Below are 12,372 nucleotides of genomic sequence, written 5' to 3' on the forward strand. Positions count from 1 at the left end.
AACTTGAGGAACGGCAAGGAGTCATACCAGTTAATACAATGGCGAATTGGTTAGGTTACTAATGTTAGATCTGATGTTGTAACGTTAGCTCTCTGACTTTATTAGCAAGCTCATTTTCACACCATAAACTAAATAATTTGATCAGATAAATTGGCTAATGTTGCTTAACATTTCTCTGGCTAGCTAACGGAGAATTCGATCCAGCTAGCAAGATACTCTTCTTTTTTCAGTCACGTGCAGCGCTGCATTCTGTTGTTATGTAAATGTTTGGCTGAGCCTTGGATACAGCCAGTATTTCTCCAAACGTGCAGCACTCGTTCGCTTCCAGCCAGTAGTGATCCAAACCCCTTGTGTTTGTTGTCCATAGCTTTTGCCTGCCCATACCATAACCCCACCGCCAACATGGGGCACTCTGTTCACAATATTGACATCAGCAAACAGCTCGTCCACATGGATTAATCTCAGTTGAAACCAGGATTCATCCGTGAAAAACACCCTTCTCCAGAGTACCAGGCCATCGAAGGTGAGCAGTTGCCCACTGAAGTCGGTTACGACACCACACTGCAGTCAGGTCAAAACCCTGGTGAGGAAGACAAGCGTGCAGATGAGTTTCCCTGAAACAGTTTCTGACAAGTTTGTGCATAAAATCTTTCGGTTGTGCAAACCCAGTTTCATCGATTATCCGCGTGGCTGATCTCAGACGATCCTGCAGGTGAACAAGCCGGATGGTGGAGGTCCTGGGCTGGCGTGGTCTACGATTGTAAAGCTGGTCAGACATACTGCCAGATTCTCTAAAACAACATTTGTGGCAGCTTATGGTACAACATTTCTGGTGGACATTCCTGCAGTCAGCATGCCAATTGCAAGCTCCCTCAACTTGACATCTGTGGCATTGTGTGACAAAACTGCACAATTTAGTGTCCTTTTATTGTCCCCAGCACAAGGTGCACCTGTGTAATGATCATGCTGTTTAATCAGCTTCTTGATATGCCATACCTGTCAGGTTATCCTTGCAAATGAAAAATGCTCACTAACAGGGATTTAAACAAATATGTGTGCGCAATGAGAGAAATAATATTTTTGTGCATATGAAACATTTCTGGGATCTTTTATTTCAGCTCATGAAACATGGGACCAACACTTTACATCTTTACAACACTTTACATTTTTACATGTTGCATTTATATTTTTGTTCAGTGTAGTTTCTCATCAACGGGAAGTGTTATACCCTTTAGTAAAATACATGTTGTAAGGGTGATGCCAGTAATGTCAAAAGTTGACACACCTACTCATTCAAGGGTTTTCCTTATTTTTTTTTACAATTTTCTACATTGTAGAATAATAGCATAGACATCAAAACTATGAAACAACACATATGGAATCATGTAGTAACCAAAAAAGTGTTAATAGGGGGCAGTATTCGGAAGTTCGGATGACTGACGTGCCCAAAGTTAACTGCCTGTTACTCAGAAGCTAGGATATGCATATAATTGGATAGAAAACTGAAGTTTCTAAAACTGTTCTAAAACAGGGCGCGCACCTCATTTTTTATCTCCGGTATTGAACACACTATTCTCCGTCTTAAACTGTATCGCTTATTTACATATTAGGGTACCTGTGGATCGATTAGAAACATTGTTTAACTTGTTTAGACAAAGTTTATTTGTAACTTTTGGGATTCCTTTGTATGCATTTTGAACGAGTGGAACAGGTGGATTACTGAATCAAGCGCGTCAACTAAACGGACTTTTTTGGGATATAAAGGACTTTATCAAACAAAACGACCATTTGTTGTGTAACTGGGACCCTTGGGATTGCAAACAGAGGAAGATGTTCAAAAGGTAAGTGATTTATTTTTAAAACCATTTCTGACTTTTGTGACACCTCTGCTGGGTTGGAAAATGTTTTTAATGCTTTTGTATGAGGGGCACTGTCCTCAAATAATCGCATGGTATGCTTTTGCCGTAAAGCCTTTTTGAAATCTGACAAAGCGGCTGGATTAACAAGTAGTTAAGCTTTTAAATTATGTATGACACTTGTATTTTCATGAATGTTAAATATTACTATTTTTGTATTTTGAATTTCCCGCTCTGCAATTTCCCCGGATGTTGTCAAGGAGGGGGCACTAGCGGCACGTCTAGCCCAAAGTTAAACAAATCAAAATATATTTTAAGTAGCCACACTTTGCCTTGATGACAGCTTTGCACACCTTTGGCATTCTCTCAACCAGCTTCATGAGGTAGTCACCTGGAATGCATTTCAATTAACAGGTGTGCCTTGTTAAAAGTTCATTTGTGGAATTTATTTCCTTCTTAATGTGATTGAGGCAATCAGTTGTGTTGTGACAAGGTAGGGTTGGTGTACAGAAGATAGTATGGACTTTTACCATATTTCAGCACTTATTGCCATAGTCATAAAAGAAAAGATAAACGACATGGTCAGTCAATCCTGAAAATGTCAAGAACTTTGAAAGTTTCTTCAAGTGCAGTCGCAAAAACCATCAAGCGCTATGATGAAACTGGCTCTCATGAGGACCGCCACAGGAATGGAAGACCCAGAGTTACCTCTGCTGCAGAGGATGAGTTCATTAGCGTTACCAGCCTTAGAAATTACAGCCCAAAAAAAATGCTTCACAGAGTTCAAGTAACAGACATCTCAACATCAACTGTTCAGAGGAGGCTGCGTGAATCAGGCCTTCATGGTCGAATTGCTGCAAAGAAACCACTACTAAAAGACGCCAATAAGAAGAAGACTTGCTTGGGCCAAGAAACACGAGCAATGGACATTTGACCGGTGGAAATCTGTCCATTGAGTCCAAACTGGAGATTTTGGTTCCAACCGCCGTGTCTTTGTGTGACACAGAGTAGGTGAACGGATGATCTCTGCATGTGTGGTTCCCACCATGAAGCATGGAGGAGTTGGTGTGGTGGTGCATTGCTGGAGACCGTGTCAGTGATTTATTGAGAATTCAAGGCATACTTAACCAGCATGGCAACCACAGCATTCTGTGGCCTCCGCACTCACCCGACCGCAACCCAGTTGAGATGATTCGGGATGAGTTGGACTGCAGAGTGAAGGAACAGAAGCCAACAAGTGCTCAGCATATGTGGGAACTCCTTCAAGACTGTTGGAAAAGCAATCCAGGTGTAGCTGGTTGAGAGAATGCCAAGAGTATGCAAAGCTGTCATCAAGGGAAAGGGTGGCTATTTGAAGAATCTCAAATATAGTTTGATTTGTTTAACACTTTTTTGGTTACTACATGATTCCATATGTGTTATTTCATAGTTTTGATGTCTTCACTATTATTCTACAATGTAGAAAATAGTAAAAATAAAGAAAAACCCTTGAATGAGTAGGTGTGTTCAAACTTTTGACTGGTACTGTATGTGCCCATAGGAGCGGGGGAAAGCAGAGATAGGTGCTGGATATAAAAACATTATGATACAGTAAGACAACATAAAAAACACTTCATTACAAAAAGAAAAACAGAACAGCCTTCCCTCGAAAAAATGTTTAAGTCAAACATTGGTATATAAATATGATAATTCTAAAGTGCATCTCTCAAAGACTGATCTGCAGTCCTATTTTTAGAAACAATCTGATAAAGAAAGCAAAAAAATATAAAGATATAACATTATACGCTTGGAGTCGTGCACTTCTGTTCTGTTAAAACATGAAATAGACAGACATTCTGCTTTAAAAACTACAAATGTACATGCAATACTTTCCTGCTATGGAAAACGATCAAGATTACTGTATGAGGAAAAGCGGATGAACAGTTTGTTCACATTGTCCAGAGCGGAGGAAACACCTAGCTACTAAAGTTAATTTGCTAATATTCTGTGTTCTCCGTTTTGTTCACACTTGGCGTTTTGAAGTAGTTAAGTCAATTTAAAAGCACACAGTGGTGATCAAGTTCCTTCTTTCTTTTTGTTTTTAATCATTCAGGTACATCTGTTATTTTCTCTCTCTTCATCCCTCCATCCCAAAGAGGAAAGAGGAGTGCAGGGATAGAGGGGTGACATGGGGAGGGGCTCAGATCTTGGGCAGCTTGGGAGCATTGACGATGGGGTTGGTTTCCTGGAGGAAGCGGCGTCCGGCGCTCTTGTAGTTGTACGTGCAGTCATGGGTCTCTGCATAGCGGTGGGTGGCGCAGAAGCTGTTACCACACCTGAGAGAAAGAACACAACAGCCCTATTCAGACAGTATGGCTGTGATTGTTCCATTTTAACCTCCTGAAGGTGGAGGGAATTTGAAAGTGTGATGATATAATAACAGAATTCTACTTATCAAAAACAATAGTAATAAGTAGAACACCAATTGGTAACACTTGACTGAAAGCCTGGAGCTACAGTACATTTGGAAAGTATTCAGACCCCTTGACTTTTTCCACATTTTCTTACGTTACAGCCTTATTGTAAAATTTATTAAATTGTTTGTTTTTTCCCATCAATCTACACACAACACCCCATAATAACAAAGCAAAAAGTTAAATTTTTTTTTTTACAGCAAATGGTCTGAATACTTTCCGAATGCACTGTTTATCTAGCTTTATTCAGACTCCATCCCAGAGGAACTGAAATAGAGACAAAAAAAGTGTGTGTGTCTGTGTGAGATTGTTCATGCTAGGCGGTAAGGGGTAAGGAGTCATCCAAGGGCACAGTATTGAAAGTTGTTGCATCATCATTTCCAGTATTCCCCTTGACTGGTCTATAGTCCTCATCTCCTTCATTCTAACTCATAACACCATGGGTGCACCATCTCCTTTCCTTCATCTGAACACATAACACCATGGGATGGTGCATCTCATTGGTCTAAAATGGATTCCTCCCCTCAAGTTTAAAGTTTTAATGTCACATGCACAAGTGCAGTGAAATGCCTTTCTTGCGAAATCAAAACCCAACAATGCAGTAATCAATGTAGTACTAAAAATAACAAGGTAGAACAAAAATACACAAATAAAAAGAACTAGAGAAAGTAAGCATACTATATACAGGTACCCCTTTCCTTTGTCTTAATGCCTGTAGAAAAAAATGGGCACCCTCCACATTTATTTAACTATGACTAGCTATATTTTCAGATCCGTTTTCAGATGAAGGGGAAACTACAGACTAGGGGCGTGTTACAAAGCAACTGTCCTACTTTCAACCACACACACCAAGTGTAACACTGTATCACAGTTAGCGCTGTGTGATCTAGTCCAATTAGAATCTTTTGCACACAGCGTGACTCCAACATCAGACAGTTAAGCGTTATGACCAGGAGTTTACACAGCTCCAGTTACTCTGTTGCGTCACCACCACACACTGTGTTCTCTAAGCAAGGACAAAGAGAGGGGAGAGGAAGGGAAGGGAGAAGGGGAGGAGTAAAAGGAATTGGGGAGATGGGGAAGAGGGGAGAAGGGGAGTGATAATGGAGTTGTGGTGGAGGAGACTTAAGTCAGCATGTGATGTGATATCATGTTGATGACAAACTCCTGGACATGAACAATACCCCTTCCCCAAAACGTGAAAACATTGGACTATAAATTGTGCCTTCCTGTATTATACTTATGCTAAAATGTTTATTTTATTCCACTGAGCCATTATCTTTACGTTCATATTATTATCTTATTCCTTATTGTTGCATTGTCGAGAAGGAACCTGCAACTAAGCATTTTGTTGGACGGTGTTTACCATGTGTATCCTGTACATACTAGGAATGTGCACGGCTCAATTTTTTCGAAAGGACGTTAGTATTCAAATGCCTCTAACACTGAAAAGGCTGTCATTAAATTCAAATATCCATGTGACATTGTTACATACAAGGATATACCATGACATTTCAAATAATTAATTTACTAAAATAACAAACATTTAGATTTTTATGACGTGCATGGTGCACCCCATAAAAAGACAGGTAACGTAAACTCACCCCATTCCGTACAAATGTGCGCAACCGCAACATTCAAACGAGGCTACAAAGAAAACGAATGGGACTGTAGCGACTGTGTTGACTTCAAAATCGGGGGTGTGAACTAGGTTTCTATTCAAGTGTTGATCGACATGGTAATGGCTCTATAGTACTGGAGAAAAGTTGAAAAAAAAGGACCTGCCGTTACATCGTGACGTGTCATAACGTACAGCAACTATTTCTGTCTTACAATCTCTCTCCACCAGGTGTAGCACTTCTCTCATCGTTTAAAAACAAGAAATGGACAGTGACGGGGGATACCTAGTCATTTTTTGCGTCATCAGTGCATGCGATCATCATTCTCAAAGCCGCTGTTTACTTCTAAGATCACTTTTGCACCTCCCTAAAAACCTGATTCAAATTCGACACAAACCTTCAAATAGGTATGTAATGACACATTATATAAATTCTTTAGTGTTTTATTTACATTTTAGAGGCGATAAGGTGATAAGTTGGACAGATCGAGTGAAAAAAAGCAATTGTCCCACACAACATCTCTCCTTCTCACTATTACGCATTAGTTTCCCTTCCCCACCCGCCATTTTTAAAAAGACCCGACGGGGCTCATTGCCTGCTTGAGTTATGCAGAAAAAGGGCAGCATTTAGGTCATGTAATTGATAATGTTGGAAAGGGGAGAAATTGTGCTTTACAATGGTATTGACATTACAGTTGATCTGGAAGTATTACATTTTTGGGGCGCTAAAATAAGGGCAATTGTACGGACCAAGGCGATGTACGAGTTTACGTTAGCCTTCACAGTGTGTAGCTTGTTGTTAATGTTGGCCAATCAAAGTGGCTCAATGTGTAGCAAGTGGAGAAGGATGTTCACTAATGCAATGCAATACATTTTTTAAATAAAAAGTTTGCAATTAGAAGGAGTAGGATACAATGAGCAACGAACAGGTAGGCTGTTGTTTTATATGAATGGGGTTAAGAGAAAGCACAGCATGTGCGCCTCAATTAGCCTGGCTAGCTTGGCTGGCTAGCTATAGCTTCTCTAGGTTACTCCAGTCAAGACAGGCACTATTATATGGGATGGTAAATAACATTGTGGCTGCTACTAGTTAGCAAGTCTTGTCTGTAGCTGAATTGCGAGGGTGTCTCTCCCTGCTACACACACCACCCCATATAACATCCGGAGCCAGCTGCAGCAATAGCGCACCAGCCTCTCTCCCTCACGCAGCAATGCTCAGGTTAGAAAGTACTTTTAAAAAAACATGTTTTGAATATCCGAATATCTGATGAATGATACTATACAATGTGCAATTATTTCAAACCCCCAGCCCTAGTAAATACGACTAATAAAACGTCAAACTTTAATTCCTGGCATACATAGTAGTAGGACAAATACTCACACATGAAGTGGTTTGTGTGAGAAGTACAGGCAGGATGTGTGATAACCCGTGTGGTGTTTCACCTCAAGTTACCCTACAAGTACATTGCACTGTGTTAATGCAAGTTTTTTGGGACATGCTTACTAAATACAGATTCTATATTATTGCTAATAGCATACCTAATAATATGGACCATGCATTGGCTATATGCATGGTCCAATATGTTAAAGTTGCACTATGAAGAAATCGTTCCGCCATTACCTGGTTGCTAAAACTATAATAGTTTATGTGACAAAATAAGCTAGTATAGTGTAGAGAATCATTGTACCATCATTAAGAAACATATAGTTGTTTCAGCTGGTTTGTCAAAACCAAAAGTAAAAGATACAAAAACAACACTTACCAGGAAGCATAGAAATAGGAAGCATAGAAATAGCAACATATAACAGATCTACCGCTTCGTAGACTTGCTTAAAAGTAGAATGATAGATCTATAACTCACTTTTTATGTGAATTTGGTCGGGTCGCCCAACAAGTTACATATTGACACTAAAATAATTTATTGGGCTAATTTCTAGACGTGGAAATCATATTTTAGATTGTGTCAGCATCATTTCATTTTTATTCATTTTGGAGTATAACGTCCTTTTAAAAGTCACCAGAACTGAGTTTCTCAATCCATGTACATACGACTAATGAAACTAACTCCTGGCATACCTAGGAGTAGGACAGACACACACAAAACAGACTAGATTGAAATACAATGATTAATGAGGGAGAGAGGCAGGTAGGGAGGGAGAATGACAGAAGAATTGAGAGGTGTACCTGCACTCGTAGCTGGTGGCCAGACCAGTCTTCTTGCCACAGAGGAAGCAGTGTTTAGATTTCTTCTTCTTCTTGGCCAGCGGAAGCTTGACTGAAGGCAGGTGATATGCAGGGGGGCCTGGAGGGAGGAGACCAGAATAAAAAAGAGAGTTATGTTCTTAAGCCAAGATCACTGCGGTGATATTAACATCAAATATGTCACTCTTAATTGATGTTTAGTTTCCTAACTATTACCAAGGTAACAAGTAAAATAAGAGGCTCTCTCAACTGAATGTCCTCCCTTGGGTCCAATTGTGATCACAATCTTACACTCCTCGCAGCAGATAGAAATGATTCCCATGTTAAGTTTACGAGGGTCTTCCGAGTGGCACAGCGGTCTAAGGCACTGCATCGCAGTGCTAGCTGTGCCACTAGAGATTCTGGGTGTACGGTGTTTCCTCTGACACATAGGTGTGGCTGGCTTCCGGGTTAAGTGGGCATCATGTCAAGAAGCAGTGCAGCTCGTTTGGGTTTCGGAGGACGCACAGCTCTCGACCTTCGCCTCTCCCGAGTCCGTAAGGGATTTGCAGCGATGAGACTAGACTGTAACTACCAATTGGATACCACTAAATTAGGGAGAAAAAGGGGTAAAAAAATATATACATATACATACAGTTGAAGTAAAAAGTTACCATACACCTTAGCCAAATACATTTAAAAACTCAGGATTTCCACAATTCCTGACATTTAATCCTAGTAAAAATGCCCTGTCTTTGGTCAGTTAGGATCACCACTTCATTTTAAGGATGTGAAATGTCAAAATAATAGTAGAGAGAATGATTTATTTCAGTTTTTATTTCTTTCATTACATTCCCAGTGGGTCAGAAGTTTACATACACTCAATTAGTATTTGGTAGCATTGCCTTTAAATTGTTTAACTTGGTTTAAACATTTCAGGTAGCCTTCCACAAGCTTCCCACAATAAGTTGGGTGAATTTTGACCCATTCCTCCTGACAGAGCTGGTGTATCTGAGTCAGGTTTGTAGGCCTCCTGTTCTATAGGATTGAGATCAGGGCTTTATGATGGCCACTCCAATAACTTGACTTTGTTGTCCTTAAGCCATTTTGCCACAACTTTGGAAGTATGCTTGGGGTAATTGTCCATTTGGAAGACCCATTTGCGACTAAGCTTTAACATCCTGACTGATGGCTTGAGATGTTGCTTCAATATATCCACATAATTTTCCTCCCTCATGCTGCCATCTATTTTGTGAAGTGCACCAATCCCTCCTGCAGCAAAGCACCCCCACAACATGCTGCTGCCACCCCCGTGCTTCACGGTTGGGATGGTGTTCTTCGGCTTACAAGCCTCCCCCTTTTTCCTCCAGACATAACGATGTTCATTATGGCCAAACAGTTCTATTTTTGTTTTATCAGACCAGAGGAAAAAATACGATCTTCGTCCTCATGTGCAGTTGCAAACCGTAGTCTGGCTTTTTCATGGCGGTTTTGGAGCAGTGGCTTCTTCCTTGCTCAGATGGGCCTTTCAGGTTATGTCAATATAGGACTCATTTTACTGTGAATATAGATTATTTTGTACCCGTTTCCTCCAGCATCTTCACAGGGTCCTTTGCTGTTGTTCTCGGATTGATTTGCACTTTTCGCACCAAAGTACGTTCATCTCTAGGAGACAGAACACATCTCCTTCCTGAGCGGTATGATGGCTGTGTGGTCCCATGCTGTATATACTTGCGTACTATTGGTTGTACAGATGAACGTGGTACCTTCAGGCATTTGGAAATTGCTCCCAAGGATGAACCAGACTTGTGGAGGTCTACAATCTTTTTTCTGAGGTCTTGGCTGATTTCTTTTGATTTTCCCATGATGTCAAGCGAAGAGGCACCGAGTTTGAAGGTAGGCCTTGAAATACAGTATATCCCCAGGTACACCTCCAATTGACTCAAATGATGTCAATTAGCCTATAAGAAGCTTCTAAAGCCATGACATAATTTTCGGGAATTTTCTAAGCTTTTTAAAGGCACAGTCAATTTAGTGTATATAAACGTTTGACCCACTGGAATTGTGAAACAGTGAATTATTAGTGAAACAATCTGTAAACAATTGTTGGAAAAATGACTTGTGTCATGCACAAGTAGATGTCCAAACCGACTTGCCAAAACTATAGTTTGTTAACAAGAAATTTGTGGAGTGGTTGAAAAACGAGTTTTAATGACACCAACCTAAGTGTATGTAAACTTCCGACTTCAACTGTACACAAACAAGTGTGCGGTTAAAATAGGCAAAGAACACATACACACATTTCTTTCCACAGGGCCGTGGGGTGAGACAGAGATACAACTTAAACCCCACCCTCTTCAACATATCAACAAATTGGTGAGGGCACTAGAAAAGTCTGCAGCACCATACCTCACCCTACTAGAATCTGAAGTCAAATGTCTACTGATTGCTGATGATCTGGTGCTTCGGTCACCAACCAGGGAGGGCCTACAGCAGCACCTAGATCTTCTGCACAGATTCTGCCAGATCTGGACCCTGACAGTAAATCTCAGTAAGACCAAAATAATGGTGTTCCGAAAAAGGTCCAGTCGACATGAACACAAATTCCATCTAGACACCGTTCCCCTAGAGCACACAAACTATACATACCTTGGCCTAAACATCAGCGCCACAGGTAACTTCCACAAAGCTGTGAACAATCTGAGAGACAAGGCAAGAAGGGCATTCTATGCCATCAAAAGAAACATAAAATTCAACATACCAATTAGGATCTGGCTAAAAATACTTCAATCAGTCATAGAACCCAATGCCCTTTATGGTTGTGAGGTCTGGGGTCCGCTCACCAACCAAGATTTCACAAAATGGGACAAACACCAAATTGAGACTCTGCATGCATAATTCTGCAAAAATATCCTCAGTGTACAACGCAGAACACCAAATAACGCATACAGAGCAGAATTCGGCCGATACCCACTTATTATCAAAATCCAGGACAGAGCCGTTAAATTCTATAACCACTTAAGGAAGCGATTCCAAACCTTCCATAACAAAGCCATCACCTACAGAGAGATGAACCTGGAAAAGAGTCCCCTAAGCAAGCTGGTCCTAGGGCTCTGTTCACAAACACAAACACACCCCATAGAGCCCCAGGACAACAGCACAATTAGACCCAACCAAATCATGAGAAAACAAAAAGATAATTACTTGACACATTGGAAAGAATTAACAAAAAAACAGAGCAAACTAGAATGCTATTTGGCCCTAAACAGAGAGTACACCGTGGCAGAATACCTGACCACTGTGACTGACACAAACTTAAGGAAAGCTTTGACTATGTATAGACTCAGTGAGCATAGCCTTGCTATTGAGAAAGGCCGCCGTAGGCAGACATGGCTCTCAAGAGAAGACAGGCTATGTGCACACTGCCCACAAAATGAGGTGGAAACCGAGCTGCACTTCCTAACCTCCTGCCCAATGTATGACCATAGAGACACATATTTCCCTCAGATCACACAGATCCACAAAGAATTCAAAAACAAATCCAATTTTGATAAACTCCCATATCTACTGGGTGAACCTCCACAGTGTGCCATCACAGCAGCAAGATTTGTGACCTGTTGCCACAAGAAAAGGGAAACCAGTGAAGAACAAACACCATTGTAAATACAACCCATATTTATGCTTACTTATTTTAACTTGTGTGCTTTAACCATTTGTACATTGTTACAACACTGTATATATATATATAATGACATTTGTAATGTCTTTATTGTTTTGAAACTTCTGTATGTGTAATGTTTACTGTTAATTTGTATTGTTTGTTTCACTTTTGTGTATTGTCTACCTCACTTGCTTTGGAAATGTTAACACTTGTTTCCCATGCCAATAAAGCCCCTTGAATTGAATTGAGAGAGCCAGTCAGAGAGAGAGAGAGAGAGAGAGAGAGAGAGAGAGAGAGAGGGCCAACGAGAGAGAGAGAGAGAGAGAGAGAGAGAGAGAGAGAGAGGGCCAACGAGAGAGAGAGAGAGAGAGAGAGAGAGAGAGAGAGAGAGAGAGAGAGAGAGAGAGGGCCAACGAGAGAGAGAGAGAGAGAGAGAGAGAGAGGGCCAACGAGAGAGAGAGAGAGAGAGAGAGAGAGGGCCAACGAGAGAGAGAGAGAGAGAGAGAGAGAGAGAGAGAGAGGGCCAACGAGAGAGGAGAGCGAGAGAGAGAGAGAGGGCCAGACGAGGGCCAGACGAGAGAGAGAGAGAGAGAGAGAGAGAG

General features: G+C 40.9%; 1 protein-coding gene across 2 annotated transcripts in view; it reads right to left on the reverse strand.

Annotated features, from left to right (window-relative positions):
• Window positions 1–1,089: 1,089 nt before the first annotated feature.
• LOC129836536 (AN1-type zinc finger protein 4-like) overlaps window positions 1,090–12,372 on the reverse strand; it is a 53,864-nt gene continuing 42,581 nt past the window's right edge. For both annotated transcript variants that reach the window (XM_055902851.1, XM_055902852.1), the window contains exons 9-10: window positions 8,113–8,230; window positions 1,090–4,171 (exon numbers count right to left, since the gene is read on the reverse strand). In XM_055902851.1, coding sequence (XP_055758826.1) covers window positions 4,036–4,171; window positions 8,113–8,230 — 254 coding nt within the window. In that variant the 3' untranslated portion in view covers window positions 1,090–4,035. The remainder of the gene's footprint in view (window positions 4,172–8,112; window positions 8,231–12,372) is intronic.

Source organism: Salvelinus fontinalis, chromosome 37 (assembly GCF_029448725.1).
Source record: "Salvelinus fontinalis isolate EN_2023a chromosome 37, ASM2944872v1, whole genome shotgun sequence".
Lineage (NCBI taxonomy): Eukaryota > Metazoa > Chordata > Actinopteri > Salmoniformes > Salmonidae > Salvelinus > Salvelinus fontinalis.